Below are 22,606 nucleotides of genomic sequence, written 5' to 3'. Positions count from 1 at the left end.
GAATAGTTTGTAGAGTATTGGTGTTATGTCCGCAATAAATGTCTGATAAAATTCTGCACTGAACTCATCTGGACCTGGGCTTTTTTTGGTTTGGAGGCTTTTGATCACTGCCTCTGTTTCTTTAGGTGTTATGGGATTATTTAGATGGTTTACCTGGTCCTGGTTTAACTTTAGGATCTTGTATCTGTCTAAGAATTTATCCATTTCCTCCAAATTTCCCAACTTTGTGGAGTATAGGCTTTTGTAGTAGGAGCTGATGATTTCTTGAATTTCCTGTTTCAGTTGTTATTTCTCCACTTTCCTTTCTGATTTTGTTAATTTGGATACTCTCTCTTTGCCCTCTAGTTAGTCTGGCTAAAGGTTTATCAATCCCGTTAATTTTCTCAAAGACCCAGCTCTTCATTTTGTTGATTCTTTCAATGGTTCTTTTTGTTTCTATTTGGTCTATTTCTGCCCTAAGTTTGATTATTGCTTGCTGTCTGCTCCTCTTGGGTGTATCTGCTTCCTTTTGTTCTAGAGCTTTCAATTATGCTGTCAGGTTGCTAGTGTATGCTCTCTCCAGTTTCTGAATGGAAGTACTCAGAGCTATGAGTTTTCCTCTCAGTACTGTTTTCATTGTATCACATAGGTTTGGGTATGTCGTGTTTTCGTTTTCCCTGAATTCTAGAAAATCCTTAATTTCTTTCTTTATTTCTTCTTTGACCCTGCTATCATTTAATAGAGCATTGTTTAGTTTCCATGTGTATATGGGCTTTTTGTTGTCTTTGTTGTTATTAAAGATCAGCCTTAGCCCATGGTGATCTGAAAGGATGCATGGGAGTATTTCAATCTTCTTATATCGATTGAGGCTCATTCTGTATCCAATTATGTGGTCAATTTTCGAAAAGGTGCCATGAGGTGCTGAGAAGAAGGTATATTCTTTTGTTTTAGGATGATATGTTCTGTAGATATCTATTAATTCTGCAAAGTTAATGCGTAGTCTCTATTAGTTTTACAGAGTCCTTGTTCAGTTTCTGTTTCCATAATCTGTTCATTGGTGAGAGTGGGGTATTAAAGTCTCCCACTATTATTGTGTGGAGTGAGATGTATTTTTTGAGGTTTAGTACGGTTTCTTTTATGAATGTGTGTGCTTTTGTATTTGGAGCATATATGTTGAAGATTGAGAGTTCCTCCTGACAGATTTCCCCTGTAACGAGTAAAAAGTGTCCTTCCTTATCTTTTTTGATAACTTTTGGTTGGAAATTTACTTTATTCGATATTAGATTAGCCACTCTAGCTTGCTTCTTGGGGCTGTTTGCTTGGAAGTTTTTTCCCAACCTTTTACTCTGAGATAGTATCTGTCTTTGTCTTTGAGATCAGTTTCCTGTATGCAGCAAAATGCTGGGTTTTGTTTATGTATCCAGTCTGATAGCCTATGTCTCTTTATTGGGGAGTTGAGTCCATTTATGTTAATAGATATCAAGGAATAGTGGTTGCTGTTTCCTGCTATTATTGCTTTTGTAGGTTGAATTGTATCTGTGTCTCTTTCTTCTTTTGGTTTTCTTGCTTAGGAGTTTTCTTGTTTTTACTAGGATGTAGTAACCCTCATTGTATTGGATTTTTCACCTATAAATCATTGTATTGCTGGGTTTGTGGTCAGTTATTGTGTAAATTTAGATTTGTCTTGGAATATCTTCATCTCTCCATCTATGGTGATTGATAGTTTTGCTGGGTATAGCAGCCTGGGCTGGCACTTGTGCTCTCTTAGGGTCTGCATAATGTCTGTCCAGGCTCTTCTAACTTTCATAGTCTCTGTTGAGAAATTGGGTGTGATTCTGATTGGTCTGCCTTTATATGTTACCTGACCTTTTTCCCTTACTGCTTTTAGTATTCTTTCTTTGCTTTGGCACTTGGTGTTTTGACTATTATGTGTCAGGAGGAATTTCTTTTCTGGTCCAACCTATTTGGAGTTCTGAAGTCTTCTTTTATGCTCGTGGTCATCTCATGCTTAAGGGTAGGAAAGTTTTCTTCTACAATTTTGTTGAAGATATTTACTGTGCCTCTTAGTTGATTTTCTTCTCCTTCTTCTATTCCTATTATCCTTAGGTTTGGTCTTCTCATTGTGTCCTGGATCTCCTGGACATTTTGGTTTAGGAGACTTTTGGTTTTTGCATCTTCTCTGACTATTTTGTCTATGTTTTCAATGTTGTCTTGGCTCCTGAGATTCTCTCTTCCATATCTTGAAGTCTGTTGGAAATGCTTGCCTCTGTAACTCCTGATTTCTTTTTTAAGATTTCTACTTGTAGGATATTCTCTTTTAATGTTTTCTTTATTGTGTCCATTTCTGTTTTAAATTCCTTCTTCCATTCCTTCATCTCTTTGGTTCTCTTTTCTTCTTGTTCTTTGAGTGTTTTTCTTGTTTCTTCTTTAAAAGCTTCTAATTCTTTATTTTTTCCCCCCACTCTTGTTTAAGGATCTCTATCATCATCTTGAGGTAGGATTTCAGGTCTGAGTCTTCATTTTCTGGAGTGTTTTGCATTCCGCTGTTTGCTGTGATGGGAGAACTGGGTTCTAGTGTTGTCAGGTTGTCTTGGTTTCCCTGGGGTATGCTCTTTCTCTTTCCTCTTGCCATCTTGTTGTCAGTGATATGTTCTCGGCTTTCCCTTGTACCTGGCCTGTGTCCCTGGATCTCCGCTGGTTCAGGTGGTGGTTGGTCTGAGCCCTGTTCTGCACCCCAAAGCTGCAGTGTCGGAACAGAGGTCCCAATGCTGGGTTCCTGTTCCCTGGATCAGGCAGGGCAGGGGCAAGCTTTCCATGTGCGCTCAGCAGAGATCTCTCTGCCCCCTGGCTAGTCTGATCCCCTTCTCACCAGGCCTTTATCTCTGGTACTACTCTGGTCCAGGTGGCAGATGGGCTGAGCCCTGTTCTGCGCCCCTGACATGTTTAATTTAAAAATTCAAAGTTACTCAGACTTGTCACACAGATCTTGCGTTTCTGAATGTTCTTCTGTAGTAAAGCACTGGTGATTTTGAGTTGTAGAATTCCTGTAACTGTTGACAGATTTGAAGCGACACAAGCACCACTCATATAGCAGGTCACGCTGGCTGCTTTCTTTTGGATAATAAGCATTTAAAGTACATCAAACCACACAAAAGCCTATTCCAGTTAACACAATTCCTATTACCCAGGAGGCTGGTGCTGTAAGCCAGAAGGAAGACAGGATGAATAAGTAAAAGGACAAGGATTCCCCAGACAGATGTGTACAACATCCTAGAACACAAAAGGGTTTAGCTTTTGAGAGGAAAGGGAAGTATTAAGATACATGTAGACAGAGTCAGGAACACTGGTACAAACCGTGCTAAGCACACTTAGGACATGTCCTTACCAGGTATGTGGGCTGATACTTCCATATGACAAATTATATTGTTTCTCTTTGTTCTAAGATTTGTATTTATTTTTATGGATGTATGTATGTGAGGGTGTGGGTGGGTATGGGTGTGTATGTATATGGGAGGTAGGTTTGGAGGTTCTCTCTCTCTCTCTCTCTCTCTCTCTCTCTCTCTCTCTCTCTCTCTGTGTGTGTGTGTGTGTGTGTGTGTGTGTGTGTGTGAGTTGGTGGGTGTTCACAGAAGCCAAAAGAGGATACTGGGTCTTTTAGAACTGGAGTTACAGAGTGTTGTGAACCTCCTCGGCATAGGTGCTGGGATCTAAATTCCAGTTCTCAGTGAGAGCAGCAAAGGTTTTTGATTGCTGATGTGATCTTGCCTGTTGATATGCACTTACTGTCTATGAAACTATGCTGTGCAGTACGTAAATCTACCATACAGACATGTATACCAAGCTTTGTAACTAAAGACTTTTAAGAAATTAATCAACCACTTTGATTTCATAGTATAGTCATACAAATTTTGTTAAAGGCAAGAACCAATGAGGACTCACACGAACACATTTCAAGAAAATTCAGAGAGAATACACCATTCCAGAAGGTTGCTGATATAGCTTAAGCTAGGCTGTGTCCTTCCCCTCCCCCTGCACACACCACACACACATCTGTTTTTACTTTGGAATTCAGCTGTCATTTAATCTTTTGTAAGTAACTATACTTATAATTTTCCTCTTGTTTAGCCACGTTTCATAGTTATGTTCTAATGTCATCATTCATACATTGGAACGTTAGCTCTTTATTTATCTCAAACAGGACACTTACAATCAGCCATGGACAGGGAATATATCAGAGTTCAACATGTGTGCTACTATTATTCTATTCTTGGAAATAAATCCAGTGATGTCTTCTACATAGCATACAATGTTATGATCAAATTAGATCATGTCAAACACCGGGTCACCAGAGATTAACAGCTGTTTTTTTAAAGTGGCTTTCTCCACGCCTTGTTCACAGATGTGAATCATTGTGCATTGCTGACAATCCATACCCATTGTAAACTCAAGAAAACATCTCACAAAAGAGCAGCTAGCTATAAATATTCAGAGACAAAATTTAATTAGTGATTTTTATCCCATCACATCAAAAATAATAAAAAAAGGAACTTTTAGAAAGTGAAATATCTTTGCTTTTCAGTGATTAAAATCTGCATGCTATTTAAGTCTATTTTAAAATGCTTTACATTCAATAGAAATTACATTTTTTAATATCCTCAAATTTGATTTACATATTCATGAACAACAAGGCCTTTGTTCAGTTTTTTTTTTTTTTTTTTTGGTTAAGTTTCTTTATAACAAATAAAATCAAAACAACTGAAAGTATTAACTCTTATCATACAAAGAGCCTCTTGAAAACATTTATTCATGTATGTGATTGTAGTTAAATTGATTCTCAGCTTCATCATTGCTACAAGCAATAGTGGTGCTGTTATTGACAGAGGCAGACTAGAGGTGGGGAAATCATTAATGGCTTCCATTAAGCATCCTGAAATCTGCCTATGTGTCACTAGTAACAGGTGCTTGGTTCACAATGTCGGGAGGTCCATCACCCTAGCAGCTAGCAGCATGCAAACATCCTCCAGCCCAGTAACCCTGGCACAGCAACATGCTATTCAGGCATTTAGTGCCCCTCCCTTCTCAGTCAAAACTGCGGGACGGTGGCTGTCCTGCCAAGCAGGCATCGGGAGAATCGCTCTGTTGTCTGTTTGAATTGAGTGTTGTGAAGCAGGAGGCCAAAGAGAGGGGGAAATCTAATTTGAGAACCGCAGACTGAATCGTTTATCACAAAATGCTTTCCTGGAGTCAGCGTGCTTCCAGAGCTGAGAATAAGTAATCACAATCCAGTGTTTGGAGCAAACACATCAAAGTGCCTTTGTGTCCTCACCTTTGTGGGCAGGCTTGCTAAAACTGTGCAGCAGTAAAAAGAGTGTTAAGTCCTAATTTAGCCTAATTAACCAGGAGACAGATGCTAATGGAATCTGGTATACGTACTCGAGGTTACAGGCTGCGGCAGATGGAGCTGTGCCCAGGCACAAGGAGTGGACTCATTTTGCCTAGTCTGAATCTTACATAACTAAGCAGAGCGCACCTACATCGGAGATTCCTCTGCTCTTACAGTGTTCATAGTAAATGTGAGCAGGCTTCATTATGCTTATAATTATATGTATACCATACATGCTACTAAATTATGCACACACACACACATATCCAGTTTTCTTTGTAACTAGTGAGAAGCTGCTAGTGTGTGCCTGTGTCATGTTGCCCCATACATCACGCAGATCTATATTCCTAGTGATTTTTAACCATCTAAATAAGAATGTGCATTATTCTGGGGAAATGCCTGCAAGATGCAATTCCACACACGTCCCATTAAGGGAGGGTTCTTAAGTATTCCGTGCACCCTAAGAACTGTGAATATTAGAACAAACACCCAATTTGAAAAATCATAGCATCATTGGAACCGATAGATGGAATGTAAGGAACGAGGAAGCAATTAACCCAAGGACTTGCACTGGATGAGAAACAAAATGCCACCAGGTGTCAGGCAAAAGTCAGATGGTAAATAAGGGTGTCTAGGTGTCAGGTCAATATTCTCTGAAGAGAAGGACCAATCAGCCATGGTTGCAGAAATAGTCATGATGACTGTTTGAAGGCGAAGGATGACACTCATAGGACCTGGTCTGCTTTAGGGTTTCCACACTGGAGTGGTAGTTATGTGCAACTTCGGTGTGAGTGAGGCGGGAGACGTGACTGGTGAGAGAGGAGCAAGGAGTCCCATGGAAGGTACCATGCAGGGTCAAAAGCCAGGAAACAGGGCATGGAGAGTGAGTGAGGACAGAAAAGGACAGAGAACCTGGCTTACCACCATGAACACTTAGCCGACTCAGAATCTCTTCTGAACAGTGGGCTCACATTCTTCCATAGCCGGCAACCTGGAGGTTCTTCCATACAGGATGAGCTTGGTTTGATTTGCTCTCTGAAGTTTAAGAAAAATGCTTTCCTGCAACCAGACTCAATGTGATTGGGGTTTGTACCATGAACGGAGATAAAGTAGCTGTATAATAGAGACCAGGCTCTTAGCCTTGTTGGGGATTTAGGCCATTGGCATGGAGAATCTCCAGGGTGGGTGTAGTTGCTTTGTGTGTGTGTGTGTGTGTGTGTGTGTGTGTGTGTGTGTGTGTACCAAAGTGAAGTTAATTAATTGGCATTTTACAAGCTGACAGAGCAGAGCAGACATGGACTATAGCAACATCTCTTGCATATCTTTGTCTAAGCTTGATATAGAGGGTACTCTCTCCATAACAAGATGGTTAAAGAGAGCAGCTGGCCCCAAGCGGTTCCTCACATGAGAACACATGTACATATATATCCAGGCCAGGCAAGAGAAGAGCTGAATGATTGAAATGGAAGGTCAAGGCAGGGGCATATGTAGACAGTAACATAAGTACAATATATTGTCCCATGCAGGTGAGACCTCAGAATCACTCTTCTGCAGAAACGTGGTTAAAAGACTACTCCACAGGGATATATACTGGGGAAGACTTCCAGGTTGTATTTGACAAGAAGGTTGGAAACCACTGTGTAAATGAGGTTAAAATGTAAGTAGCAGGCTTTAGAAAGAGGCTACTTACCTCTCATTTGACATAAGCACTGTTAATTAAAAGAAGCAGGGCTAAGACTTCAGCATCCCATAGAATTAGGACCTAGAATGTCAGTGTCATTGCCTCAAATACTCAACTACTACGCACATGCTTTGTGTCTAGTCCAGAGGCCATGTGATTTGACACATCAAAGATGACACTGCACTCTCAGAGATGAAGACTATTTACTGCTTTTCAGAGGACCCAGGTTTGGTTTCTTGCAACCATAGAGTCTCTCAAAACCACCTGGAACTTTAGTCCAGAGGATCTGATGCTTCTTCTAACCTATGCAGGCTCCTGTATGCATGTGATGAACAAACATAAAATAAAATAAAGATTTTTAAAAGGATGATGTGACTCTCTTTATCCATGACTTGTCCATAAGTAGCAATGCACCACTGTGCGGTTTGCCCTCTGCAGAATTCTAGAAGGTTCTGAGGAAACAGACAACCACAGTGGTTTCAAACTACTTGTCACAGGCTACGTTTGTCTGGAAATTCAGATTGCCAGCCTACAGTTTCTAACAGTTTCTTGCCTGTAGAACAGTCCCACCCCACTCAGCAATTAGCAGGGCCAAAGGCTCCCCCTATTGTAAACAACCAATTACTTTAAAATGAAAACACGACTATTAAATTATCTTTCAATAAAGTAAATTAGAGAGACCAGTCACGTAGCCCTCAGCCACTGCTGTGAGCCATCAAGAAATTGATCCCGCACAATCGGCTCTTGCAAAGCTACTCCCACATCTCCCCAGATTACAAAAGCAGTGGCTCTAGCCAGGCCCTGGAGAAATGGTCTAACAGCTCAAGTGGACTTAACCCATGAAGGAAGGTCAGTTTTGGGCAATGAACTCCATTTTCTTGTGTTTCATGCATGATGAAATGGTAATTACACAGTAATGGGAAGGGTTTGGCTGATTACAGTGGGCATAATTGCAGCCCTCGGTATGCCCCCATTTTACACGCTATGCTAAGCAGCTAGAACAATGGACATTTGATGGGTGATAACTTCCTCGAACTCATGGCTCATCTCCTTGAGGGGGGAATTTTGTCTTAGATGAAGTGAAGGACTATGTGGCACCTTCCTATTACTTTAGGGCCTTGATCCACACACTGAAGTAGCAGTAGCAGCAGCAGTAGTAGTAGTAGTAGTAGTAGTAGTAGTAGTAGAAGTAGTAGTAGTAGTAGTAGTAGTAGTAGTAGTAGTAGTAGTAGTAGTAGCAGCAGCAGCAGTAGTAGTAGTAGTACTACTACTACTAGTAGTAGTAGTAGCAGTAGTAGTAGTAGCAGCAGCAGCAGCAGCAGCAGCAGCAGCAGCTAGGAGGATAATGTTCCTAGCTCAATATTTGTATTTTATTTTATTTTCTAATTTTTTTATTCTATTAAATCATATCCAATTTTATTTTATTTTGAGATAGAGTCTCTTGTAATTCAGGTTGCTCTCAAATTCACTAGGTAATTGAAGACGGTCTTGAACTTCTTGGCACTCTTATTCCTACTTGCAGGTGCTCTAATCTCAGGTATTCACCCCCATGCTCAGTCATACAGTAAGGAGATGTGAACCCAGGCCTCCTTGGATGCTTAGCAAACACTCTACCAACGGAACCCTAGACCCTTAGCATTATTTTAAGGCAGGTGAAAACGATCATTTACAATAATTTTAAAAAATGATTAATAATGGGATAATTTATATTCATTAAAAAATAAATAAGTATATACAAGAAAAACATCCTACTGGGTTTTCAGCTAGCCTGCACATAGTGGACGATGATGCATAAAGTAAAGTTGTAAGAAGCCACACCATGTAGAAGGCCAACAAAGGTGCATATACTGTGGAAGAGCAGGATGTGCTCTTCAGCACTTAAGTCAAGGTACACAGCAAGAACCAGCCTAGGAGAGAAAGCCCCTCCTCACAGCTGTGCAGGGCTGCTTCCTCACCACTAACTCAGGCATCTAGACATCTGAAAGAAGCTGAGTTCCCTCATCTGCAGGAGATGGAATGGCCATGTCACATGTCCTTTAACTTCAGCCATTCTGACTAAGGCGAGATGGAGACCCAAAGAGGTTTTATTTTGTATTTCCCTGAGAAATAAGGATATTGAACATATTTTAAGGATTTGTTGCCCATTTGCATATCTTCAGAGAGCAGTTGATTTCATTAGCTTATTTTTGAAATTGAATTTTTTAAAAAAATAACCTTAACACCCATATAGCATAAAATATGTTCTACCTAATTTTCCCTGATGGATTCTTCTAAGAAGACATGGGTGATTTAGTACTTCCACTTCCATATGACGCAGGTAGAAGATTAAAAACAAACAAACCAAAACTAGACATATCAAAGAGATCTTAAAATTCTATGTTATAACCTTAGGAAAAATGTAGTTCCTCATCCATTCTTGAGATTAACCCTCTGATATGTAGTTGTCCAAGTTATTTCTATCCTAAAGGTGATTTCTTCATGCTTCTGACTCTTTCCTTGGTAGGCAAACTCTTACATTGCATGCAATCCCACTTGTCAATTCAAGAGACTAACTGCTCTGGTACTGGGGTCCCATTTACAGTCTTTGCTTATGTTGTGATGTTTTATGTTTTCCTCTGTTTTATATATTTTAGCTAAGGTCTTTCTTTGATGAATTTTTGGTTGATCTCTATGTGGACCGAGAGATCAACCAAAGATCTATTTTGTTACTATGGCTCTGTAAGATAGTTTGAGATCATGATGCTGTTGTCCTGTTGCCAGCATTGCTCTTTCTGCTAAAGACTACTTTAGCTAAGTGCCTCTTGTTCTGCCATTTGGGTTTGACTTTTGACTTTTTTATTTCTGTGGGCATATAATTGGAATTTTGGTGGGAAGTCCTGTAAATATGCAGTTGTCCTAACGTGTGTAGTAACTTTAACAGTAGTTATTCTTCCCACTCATGGTCACAAGGGGTCTACCCACAGTCTGGTATGTCCTTCACTTTTTTCTTCATTATCTTAACGTTTTTGTTGTAGAAGTTTTTCACCCCCATGGTTACATTTATTGTATTTTATTGATATTGTTAAAACAACTGTGAATGAGACTGTTCCCCAAATTCTCTCTTGGGAAGTTGGTTATTAGTACAATTAAGAGCGACTGATTCTCTGTATTGGTTTTAGTGAAAGTGTTTCTCATAAACACTGCTTTGCATACTTTGCTGTTTCTTAATATCAGATCCTGTTATCTATAAATTGGATAATTTGAATTTCTAATTTCTTATTTCTATGCCTTCTAGCTCTTAAATTCTTTTAAAATTAAGACAGTGAGCACTATAATGAATGAGAATAGAGAGAGTGGACAGCCTTGTCTCATTCAGTAGGTTTCTCCCATTTAATACACTACTGTCCAGCTCAGTCTGTCTCATGATGGTGCCTGTTTCATCTGTTGCTAGTTTCTTCAGCACTTTTATCAGGAAGAATTGCTAAACTCCATCAAAGTACTTTTCTGCACTGATTTAAATGACCATGAGGTTTCTGCCCTTAAGTGCATATCTGTTGAAGCACAATTCCATCTTTCTCTCTCTGTAACCACCCTTATGTCTTTGAAACAAAATCAATTTGGTTGTAGTGTATGACCTTAATGTGTTCTTGAATTTAATTTGGAAGAATTTTATTAAGAATTTCCATATCTATATACTTTGGGTACATTAGTTACTAGCTTCCTTTTTTTTTTTTTTTTTTTTTTTTTTTTTTTTTTTTTGCTGTGACCTTATCTGGGTGCAGTGCTAGCACTATGCTAATCAGAGCTTGGTTGTGTCCCTTCTCTTTCTATTCTGTGGAGAAGTGTAAATAGCACTGGTGTTAAAGTCTTCTTGAAGCTCATCAAGAAATACATCTGGTCTTGGGCTTTTCTTTGTGAGGAGAATCTTAATTACTGCTTCATACTTTCTGATTTATATTATTCTATTTCAGCTATTTATATCATCTTGGTTTAATTCAGGTAAGTCCTCTGTGTCTAGACATTCATTCATATAGTCTAGATTGTCCAGTGGTTTGAATATAAGTTTTCAAACTGTTCCTTAGAGATTTTTTGGATTTTATTGGAATCTGTAGTAACCTCCCATTTTCCACTGTGATTTTGTATTAACATTGATGTTTTCTGCCTTTCTTCTTGTTTTTTTTTTTTGTTTTTTTTTTTTTTTTTTTTTTTGGCTAGGACAATTTTAGTCTTATTTTTCAAAGAATCATCTCAGTGCCTGATTGGTTCTATGGATTATTCTTTTTGCCTTGACTCAATAAAGAGATGCAGACTTCAACTCAGTAACAAGATCAAATATCTATTGTTCCCTGGGAGCATACCATATTGTTAAAGACACCTGCAGAATGAGAGTCAAAGAATGGAAGTCTATTAAGTAAACAGAAACCAAAACCAATCCATTACAGGCATTTCTGATATCTGATGAAGTCGATTTCAAATCAACACTTCTCAGAAGGACAAAGAAGATATAGTAACAGCAAAAAAAAATCATGATTATTATGAAAGATATTCTTGACTAGGTTATTTCAGGAGGGAAGACCCATCATGAATGTGTATAGAACCTTCTGGAAGCAGTCCTGATAAAAGAAAATAGAGGAAACCTCTGCTTTTGCCTAATTATCTCTCCTTCTGGAAGCTTCACTTATCCTGTGGTTTCTTTATCTCATCACTGATACTTGGAAGCCTTTTGGGCTTCCAAGGTAGACCAGATGAAGGTAGATTTTCTAAGGTAGACAAGATCAAGGAAGACCTTCAAAGCTAGCCCAATGATCAGAGCTACTCCAGGAGGCTCTCAGGCGATCAGTTCCAAATTAGAACTGCTACCTCAGATAGTTAGCAACTACTATACCTCTGACCTCTACTGTGTAAGATGGCCATTGTTGTAATATCTGGGCCATATCATGGAAGCCAGTCTAAGAAAATACCCCTTGAATGTATAGTTTCATCTATCAGTCTTATTTCATTAGAGGACCAGACTAACACAGTCAGATGTGTAGTCTTCAGATTCTAATGGTTCTAATGTGTTACAATGTTGGCCATGATAGATTTTTCCTGCCTTTCATTAGGTCAGACATCCCACTCATGAAATTTGTTCTTTCCTATGCTCAAATGTTTAAGATTATCTCCTTTCTCTATGAAAAGTATTCCCAGAAATATACAGCAAACCAACAGCCAACATCAAACTTAACAGTGGGAAACTTGAAGCAATCCCACTAAAATCAGGGACTCAACAAGGCTGCCCACTCTCCCCCTACCTATTCAACATAGTACTGGAAGTCCTGGCTGGAGCAATTAGACAGCAAAAAAAAAAAAAAAAAAAAAAAAAATCAAAGGGATACAAATCAGAAAGGAAGAAGTAAAAACATCACTCTTTGCAGATGACATGATAGTGTACTTAAGTGAGCCCACAAAAATTCCACCAGAGAACTCCTACAGCTGATAAACAAGTTCAGCAAAGTGGCTGGATATAAAATTAACCCAAACAAATTAGTAGCCTTCCTATAGTCAAAGGACAAACATGTGGAGAAAGAAATTAGGGAAAAGACACCCTTCACAATAGTCACAAAAACTATAAAATACCTTGGTGTGACTCTAACTAAGCAACTGAAGGACCTGTATGACAAGAACTTCAAACCTCATAGAAGAAAATTGAGGAAGATCTCAGTAAATGGAAAGATTTCCAATGCTCATGGATTGGAAGGATCAACATTTTAAAAATGGCCATCCTACCAAAAGCAATCTACAGATTCAATGCAATCCCCATCAAAATTCCAACCCAGTTCTTCATTGAGTTGGAAAGAACAATGCGCAATTTCATCTGGAATAACAAAAGACCTAGAATAGTGAAATCTATCCTCAGCAACAAGAAAACATCTGCGGGAATCACTATACCTGACCTCAAGCTATATTTCAAGGCAATTGTGCTGAAAACTGCATGGTACTGGTACAGAAATAGGTACATGGATCAATGGAATAGAATAGAAGACCCAGAAATGAGCCCTCACGTATATGGTCACTTGATTTTTGACAAAGATGCTGTAAACATTCAATGGTAAAAGGACAGCCTCTTCAACAAATGGTGTTGGTCCAACTGGCACTCAGCATGCAGAAGAATGAAAATAGACCCTTTCTTATCTCCTTGTACAAAGCTTAACTGCAAGTGGATCAAAGATCTTCACATTAAAGCAGGTAAACTGAAACTCTTAGAAGAGAAAATAGGGAAAACCTTAGAATACATAGGCACAGGAGAAAATTTCCTGAACAAAACACCAATGACTCGTGCTCTAAGGTCAAATATCAACAAATGGGACTTAATGAGATTGCAAAGTTTCTGTAAGGCTAAGGACATTGTCAAGAAAACAAAACAGCAGCCTACAGAATGGGAAAAGATCTTTACCAACTCCACATCAGATAGAGGCCTAATATCCAAGGTATACAAAGAACTCAAAAAGCTAGACACCAGAGAATCAAACAACCCCATTAAAAATTGGGGTACAGAGATAAACAAAACATTCTCAATTGAGGAAAATTGAATGGCTGAGAAACATCTAAGGAAGTGCTCAACATCCTTAGCCATCAGGGAAATGCAAATCAAAACAACCCTGAGATTCCACCTCACACCAGTCAGATTGGCCAAGATCCAAAACTCAGATGACAGCAGATACTGGCGAGGTTGTGGAGAAAGAGGAACACTTCTCCACTGTTGGTGGGGTTGTAAACTGGTACAAGTACTCTGGAAATCAGTCTGGTGATTCCTCAGAAAATTGGACATAGTACTACCTGAAGATCCAGCTATTCCACTTCTGGGCGTATACCCCAGAGACACTCCAATATACAACAAAGATGCATGCACCACAATGTTCATAGCAGCTTTATTTATAATAGCCAGAAGCTGGAAAGAACCCAGATGTTCTTCAGTAGATGTATGGATACAAAAATTGTGGTACATTTACACAATGGAGTTGTACTCAGCTATCATAAACAATGACTTAACCATCCATCTCAGCCTCTGGGAGCCTCCAAGAGCCCAGGTTAGCTGACTGTGTTGGTCTTATCGATTTCCTATTCTCTCTAAGTCCCTTAGTCCTTCTTCCATTATGGTTGTAGATAAGAGTCCATGCTGTCCTCTGTGTGCTCTGGCTTCCTGTGCTGTATCTGCTTTCCCATGTGGATGTTGCTTTTGTGCACCCTATGCTAACCCTACCTTTAGTGCCATCCTCACCCTGTGGTATCAGTTCTATACCTGAAAACCACATTGTTCTCCTTCAGGAATGCAGCCTTGAAAATGTCAACTTTCTCTACTATTCTAGGCCAAGAAAGCCATGATCACAGAGACAGGGAGTCATACTCCTCTGATTTCAAGTCCAAAAAAGGAGGCCGAAATTTCTAAGTCACAGTCCATACCATGTTTTTATATCCTGGTTTTTTTCTTTCTACAAACTTGAAGATAGTATCTAGAAAAAGTCTGATACTAGATGTGGAAGCACCTTTATCCCAATGCAGGGAGGCAGAAGCAGGAAGGTGGCTTCTTACTGTAAGGACTATGGTAAATCCTGTGAAATTGACACATTGCAAATTAATACACATGGGTATACTGTGAAATGAAATTATAGAGTCTTGTTTCCATGTAAATGACTGAAGATGCGCTTTTTACCATTATGTTCCTAGCAATATATTAAATTATTAAATGGAGGAAAGAAAAGAATCTATGATGTTCAAAATTTGTCTTTTTTATCCCAAAATAGGAACATAGGAATGTAATCTTTGGAAAAGAATAATGAAAAAGTATAGAAAAATTAATGATCTTAGAGATAACATCTTTTTTAAGTTGAATCATTTTTTTTAAATGGAGAGAATAAGGTTTGTTATTGTTGAGTTCCACCAGCCCAAGTGACTGAGCACTAAAATGTTTACTGAACTGCATTAAAAATTTATCCATTCAAAATCTACACATAGACATTTCCATTTCCAGGAGCCATATTCATAGCTGCCCAAACTTGGACGTTGTTAAGACAGCCTTCAATTTGGTGGGCAAAGGTCTTCCCATAATAAAGTTCTCTCACCTCTTAATGTGAGATTTTCACCTTGAAAATGCATGGATGAAATTTAACTGTGCTGCAAAGAAGAAAAGGCCTCACAGTGTGCAATGGCATTTGAGACACATTTGAGAAAGGAAAAATCAAAGTGGGAAGGAATCAAGGATGTTGGTGGAATGGGGTCTGGCAAGAAGGCGGGGGAATAGAGAGATTTCATGCTCAGCCATGAGGTAATTACTATTTGGAATGACACGGTGACTGTGGCTATGTGTATTTGCCCAACCCCCCCACCTCTGAAAACATACAGAGCAAGTGATGATATAAAGTGGGGTTCTGCGTAACAATAACATATTAGGTGGGCTTGAAGACTCACAAGGTGCCACTCTCCAGGGGACAGTTGGGAAGCCAGTATATCAGGAGCTGAGGAGCTGAAAGCCTATGATGAGTCAGTCTGTGCTTTCTCTTTAATGTTTCAGTGAGCTTAAAGACACTGTAGAAAACAAAGTCTGTTGAAAATGTAAATGCTGGATGTATAGAGAAGGAAGAAGACAGAGCAAGTCATCTCTGACTCTGAACTTTTCTGTCTGCTAAATAAAGTGCACCAATTACCAACTAGCTTACTGCATGTTCTAAAAACAAAGGATGATTTTATACAACGGAAAGCTAAATACCAAACTAAAGGACTTTCCTTCCTTTCTTCCTTCCTTCCTTCCTTCCTTCCTTCCTTCTGTCCTTCCTTCCTTCCTTCCTTCCTTTCTTCCTTCTTCCTTCCTTCCTTCTCCCTGCCCCCTCCTTTTCTCTTTTCTTTTTCTTTTTTTCTTTTTTTAAAAATTTGTTTCCACACTAGTATGGGCACTGGGAGGGAATTTTTTCAGACAGCTTCCACTGCAAAATGCATCTCTGTCCACAGGGTACATGCCTAGCATGCATGAATTGCCACCGTCAATCCCCGGTACCACATAAACTCATACCTGCAATCATAACACTTGGGAGGTAGAGGCAAGAAGATCAAAAGTGCAAGGTCATGTTTAAGACCTTGTCTCAAAATAAAGAATGTAAGTCAGAAACAAACAAAAGAGAAAGAAAAATCAAAATCAAAATAAAATAGAGATGCGTTTGTGAACTGCCATCTCAAAGCAGAGGGACACCAGAGTAAGGAACTGCCAAGTCTGAAACCAGGATTTTATGAATGACCCCTTAAAGCATGTAAATCCTAAACAGGGCACTCCACCAACCTGCCAAGAGACAAGTATGTAGGCACACGTTTGTTAGTGAAACTCCTTTCACTGACCTAGTGTGCTATCAAATTACATAGCACCTCTATTTGGTGTTCTCTGGAAGGTACTAAAAGGTTGAACTGCCACAGAGTGTATCGGTTCCATCCTTTCGAGGAAGCAATTCATTCTAATGGGAATCGAACTGGGCAGTGCTGATTTACTTATCTTATGTACCTGAGTTTAAGTACAATGTACCTCTCAGTAATAGTTCAGCAGAGGCTGCTCTATTAGTGATATCAAGCCTTAGCTTGAGGAAAGGTGCAGAAACTTGGGAGGTAGAAAGCAGAGCAATTACTAACTTTTGTCAACAGGTACCCGAGGTCCAATATAGGCTTAAGAGGAAGTCAAGGAAACCAGGGTCAATGCTAGGTTTTGGAGAAGACCAGACTCAAACCCCACTTTCTCCACATTGAAAACATCTACCAACCACTGCTGCCTAGATAGTCACTGTCCAGCTGAAAACTATGAAGTCATTCTTTTCCTTCCAGCATCCCTACCTGGTAACATACACATCCCTAAGCCAATTGTTTTCTTGACAACGATAAACTAAGAACACACCACCATTTTCTCAAATGCTAGAGGCATTTGAGAAAATAACCTCTGTGAACTCCTGCTTATATCTCTTGAAGCATTCACATAAGAATCCTTCTGTAAGGTAAGTTACATGACTTTCCTGCCAAGACAGGTTTTCCAACCTGCAGAGAAAGGCATGCATTGATGTAGAGAAAACTCTAGCCCAGAGGGATCACAGGATTCACCCCAACCACTATCCAGTCACACCCTTTGCTCTCATGAAGGCTTCCACCCAAGGTTTTCCCTCTTTCCTTAGGCTCCCAGCTCACACGAGACCAATACTAAGTAAAGTTGGCAATGCATGCATCCTGTTTTTTTTTTTTTTTTTTAGGGACCTTGGTTATGAACCCAGCCAGAGACAAGCAGTCTTTTTTCCTCTTAATTAAAAAGAAAAACAAAACAAAAAACCCTTTTATCCTCTATAATACACCTTTTCAGGACTCAATTTATGCTAAGGAAATATGGGTCACTCATATATAAACAGAATTCTGTGTCCCTGGCAAGCCCTTTTATTCAAACAAGAAACTCATGTTTGCACCTACTGGAGAACTGGATGGAGAAGCCCGACTTGCTGATGAAGAAGTCACTGTCAAATTGCAGTGTAAGTGAGTTAAAGGTGCTGTGGATGTCCTCAGGTAGGGCCGAACCGCTCCACTCCTTCAGCAGGATGTTGCTGTCCAATGGGCCATCCCAGACCTTGAGAATATCATGCGCCGTTTCCGTGTCAAACACAATGAAGTGGAGGCTGCAAAAGACAGCAGAGCTACTGTGTTCAGTGAGAATCACACTTCCCTTCCACAGAGGGAATCATCCTAGCCACAAGGATGTATGACTAAAAGCCCATTTCACATTCACGTCAAGTGTCTTCTCCAGGCAAAGAAGAGCGAGGGTCCAAGTAGTTCAAAATGTAGCAGGGTACAGACACATCAGTCACCACTATAGAGAGCCAAGTTATAGGCTAAACTGCTCACCAAGCATACCACATTTCATCCCCAAACTACTAGATCTTTTTCATAGCTTCAACCAGAGCACACTCACCAAACAAGCTCAGCTTCTTCTTAATGTTGGTCTTGATATGCCACTTGGTGGCAGCACACACATCAAAAGAAACACTTGCAGAAGTCTCTCTCTGAACACTGTGTTCTGATGTTGGTTTGATAAATTTTTATCTTCAGAGTTAGTACATTATTTGAGACAACAACACAAAGGCAGAAATTTCCAATATAAATTCTCTTCTTTATAACATCTTTAGCACACTTATATTAGACTTTCAGGTATTTCCCAGAACCATCTTTATGCTTGGGGAAGGACAAATAGAAGAATTTAGTGAAAATGCCAGCAAAAAGCTTTTCCCCCAGCGAGTTTTTTATTGGTTTTCATTTACTGGTTATTGCTCATGGATTGTGCTACAGACACAATCTTGGTAGGTGACCTACCCAGAGCTATACGTAAATCTCAACTACATTGTTTCCCACATATTAAATGTACAAAGGGTTGCCTTCACCTGGGTAAAAAAATAAAATATGTGGTGTCCTTTAGTACAGAATATTATACATAAACAATGGAATATGATAGAATGTATTTCTCAGCACTTATCTTTTCAATAACTTGTCATACCTGTTTCAACCCTTTTTTAGAATAATATTTTATGGGTATAGCTATATATCTTCTGTGTACTACCATCCAATTACCTGCTTGTCCCAATACCCATCACTGTATATTGTGATATCCACATTTATATTTTGAATATTCCCATATGTGCTAGCGTGTACAGATCCTTGAGTCCCCAGGAAGCATGCAGGTGGAACCATGCAAACTGTACGTGCCTACACCATTTTCCGTTCAGCCTTTGGGATTGTGAGTCTCCATGGGTGAAAAATATAGTCTCTTAATTTACCTTAAGATTTCTTTTTAAATGTATGTGAATACTTGTGTGTTCCTGTGCATGCAGTGGATTTAAGGTGCTTACAGAGGCCAGAAGAGGATGTCAGATGCCCTGGAGCTGGAGTAACACATAGAGTAAGGGTACTGATGTAGGTGCTAGAAACAGAACTTTGGTCTTCTGCAAGTGCAGTTTGCACTCTTAACAAATGAGCCATCTCCCCTGAGCCATCTCTCCATTCCTGTTAGTTACTTCACTGGCCCAGTGGCATGCTTATAATGATTTTTTTCCCTCCCTTCATTACTGCCCAGTTGGTCAGGGTCCCTTCTCTCTCTCAATACAGCACTACAGTGGGCATTCTGGAATCGCCACCAAAAAGGCTTTGGAGGTCTGGCACTACGCATTAACAAACAAACACCTTGCCACTCTGTCCTCTCTGTGACTCTACTTCCAGTCTCATAATAATACACCAAGGCTCTTAACATCTTTGCTGACCCACAACACTGCAGGTGATATGTGTGTAAACAAAGAATAAATACAAGGGGTCTGTAATTGTGACCATTGATGATTAATGATATTGGCTATGGTGTGTGTGTGTGTGTGTGTGTGTGTGTGTGTGTGTAAAAGTCAGTTTTCCTTTAAAGTAGCCGAGCAACTCCGTATTTGTAGAATTCTACTATACAAAGACCATCTCTGAGACTGTGGAAGAAATCACTGAATTATATAACCACCATCACCATTTGCATTGCAATTGAAATGCACAGCCACAAGAATAAACAAAGAATATCACATTCTAGTACATGGTGAGGATAAAATGGGGAAGTAGAGAGAGGTGAGACTCTCAGGCTTGGTGTCGGGAAAACAAGCCATGTGGCAGGATGCTGTATGTACAGAGACTTGAGGAATCGAAGAGCACCACAACTGTCACATGGAGGCTGAGGGGGTGGGTGCGTTCTACCAAATGAAAACCCAATACAGATGACTTCCATCTTGGACAAGACCCAAGTACCCCAAGCAGCCAGGAGAATAAGAGAAGGAAAGGAGAAAAAGGAGAGAGAAGACAAGAAGAGAGGAACAGAGGGGAAAAGAAAGGAGGAGAGGAAGAAACACACAGAGAATCTAAGAGAGGGGGAAGAGAGAGGGAGGGAGGGAGGGAAAGGGGGGAGGGAGGGAGAGAGAGAGACTCATAAGATGAGAGAAGAAATGTCAAGGAGGTAGTAAGGAGAAGGGGGGCAAAAGTAAAGGGTTCTCTCTGGGTATGTTAAGTATTTTGACCTTCGACTGGATGAATTATCAGGTCAGGTGATTGTGCAACAATGATCCTTTCATCAGCTGTGAAAATGCACTTATTCATACTTATTGCTATGGACAAATGAATGCAGATAGATCAAATCTGTGGCCTTCCTGAAGAATCCGAGAAGCAGATTCATGCTCCTTATGGTAATTCCGCAGTGTAGACCCTAACGACATGGTAGACCCTAATACACTTTGTAAGGTAGCAAAACACGGCAGAGGAGCTGTGGGAAAGAGGGCAAAAAGCACTTTTAAAGAATTTGCTTCAAAACCAAGAAGGCTACAGTGGCCAGTTGTGAACAGGAGTAGGTTGGCACCTGTGTGGCTTAGAAGAGTGGAATCTCTGTGTTGGACTTCTGAGCTCATACCTGTACAAACGGAAATATACAGGCAGCTTTAAGATGGTAAGGGGCTACAGAGGAAGTATGGATTCCTTGGATGCATGATTTTAAATTCTAAAACAAGATAAAGCCACCAAAGTTCATGGGTGGGGACAGAACCACAGTGAACAAATTACCTGATTACTGGCATTTGCTGATTTGCACAATGTGTTGTTTGTCTTTTGAGTTGATGATAAATGAGAACTGGATAATTAAAATGAAAAGGACATGGTTGAGCCTAGGTATGGTGGAAGAGAAAGTTTATTATAGTTACTAAAATGGAGAGCACAGCCAGGGACAAAATTATCTAGAAGAGTTCAGAAAGAAGGAAACCCGGTTCAGAAGCCAAGACTTTAAAAGAGGGTTGTGGAATTAAAATGTCTGAATTACACAGGAAATAGCCTCTGGGGGAAAGGCAGCTCACAAAAGGGAAGTTCAGACCACTAACTTGGCCTAGAAAAGTTAGGGTGGAGGGTGGGGTATGGACTTTGAAACAGGCTGGGACTGAGGTATGCTAGGAGAACCTGGTGACCAGGTCTGCTTTGATATATTAAACATTCACCTCAGCCATCTGTCCCAAAGTTTGAGACCTAACACATGTGTAATGTGTACTATCATCTTGCTGAATTCTTTGAGGGAGGAAGAGAGAGAGAGAGAAAGAGGGAGGGAGGGAGGGAGGGAGGGAAGGAGGGAGAGAGAGAGAGAGAGAGAGAGAGAGAGAGAGAGAGAGAGAGAGAGAGAGAGACAGACAGACAGACAGCAGACTGAAATATTATTAAGATATTTCTCCCCACTTATTTGATTAACCTCACTTTTTTTTTTTTTTTTACTAGCAAGCAAATGAGATAGACTGTAGAGTTCAGAAAAAAAATTTGTTTTCCCCCTGTGCTTGTTTCCTTCATCCTTTGATAGATGGGTTGCTTTAGACTCTTTAAAAAAATTAGATCACTTCCTTCTTTATTGATTTTTTTCTGATCTGGAAGCTATTTGCAACATATCATTTTAAGATAGTTTTTATATAAAGAGTAATTTCCTTTCTATTGCAAACAGAAAAATTGACAGTTATTTTTCTACTGGATATCCACAAAGAATAGTTCCTTTCTTGCTTTGCATTTATTGTCTTTATTATCTCTTTTCTTTGATTTATTTGTTGAGACAGGATTTCACTCTCTGCTGGGTTTACCTGGAACTCTCTATGGAGCCCAAGCTGGCCTTAAACTCACAACAGCTCGTGCACCCAGTCTTTCCAATGATGCCTCCGTCTGGTTTTGCTACCTTACAAAGTGTATTAGAATCTGTCACACCCTCCCTGAGGATTTCCACTGTGGAACTTCCAAAAGGAGCATGGATCTGCTTCTGGTATCCTTCAGGAAGGTCACAGATTTCATGCTTTCCATCTGCATTCTTTCCTGTAAGCAACTGCTACTCAAATCCGAATCTCAGCCCCCAACTCCAGCAGGCTTTCTGTGGGAGCCTACTGCCTACTCCGGCAAGCAGTGAAGCAGGTGGATGGGCTTCCTATCTTTATTCTTCCTCCTCTGCTCCATTTCCAGTCCCCAGTTTTATTCCCTGCTCTCCAGTAAATGATCTTTTATAGCCTCTCCTCATTCTTTTACCTCATTTCCCAGGGAACTAAGCAGATCCTAAAGGAACATCCTGCTTTCTTCTCTCCTATAGATCCCTTCAGTCCCACTTTTAGCCCATCCCCATTCAAAAGTATTTGCTCCCATTAAAAACATTATACCTGTAACCTCCAGTAGCTATACCTTCCTAAGGACCAGAGAAGGTAACAGAAACCAGGGAACAAAACATCCACTCAATGAAAAGATAACAGCACCTAAGTCATGTCAAACACAGGTGCTGGGATACTAGCATTAAAACACAATCAGTAAGAGCCAGGGTATGGTCTCCACTAGGGCATAGCAACCCTACTACAGTAGGCACAACAACAGACATATTGATTAATGAAGTCAATTTGAATATTCAGTCATAAATCTAAGTGCCTGGCTTTTCATAAAGAAGCCACAAGTAGAAAACATAAAGAAGACAGCATCTTCAACAACAGCATGTAGAAGACTAGAAATAGATTTATACTCATCACCATGCA

General features: G+C 39.9%; 1 protein-coding gene across 1 annotated transcript in view; it reads right to left on the bottom strand.

The window, feature by feature from the left end:
• The window catches only part of CSMD1 (CUB and Sushi multiple domains 1), a gene marked incomplete at its 3' end in the record, with an annotated part of 1,481,492 nt that overhangs the window by 202,334 nt on the left and 1,256,552 nt on the right, over nt 1-22,606 (bottom strand). The window contains exon 26 of the mRNA XM_080928326.1: nt 17,487-17,689. Within this exon, the coding sequence (XP_080784452.1) occupies nt 17,487-17,689 (203 nt within the window). The remainder of the gene's footprint in view (nt 1-17,486; nt 17,690-22,606) is intronic.

Source organism: Micromys minutus, assembly GCF_963924665.1.
Source record: "Micromys minutus genome assembly, chromosome: 14".
NCBI lineage: Eukaryota > Metazoa > Chordata > Mammalia > Rodentia > Muridae > Micromys > Micromys minutus.
The sequence above is the reverse complement of the archived record's forward strand: the minus strand, read 5'-3'. Positions and strand labels throughout refer to the sequence as shown.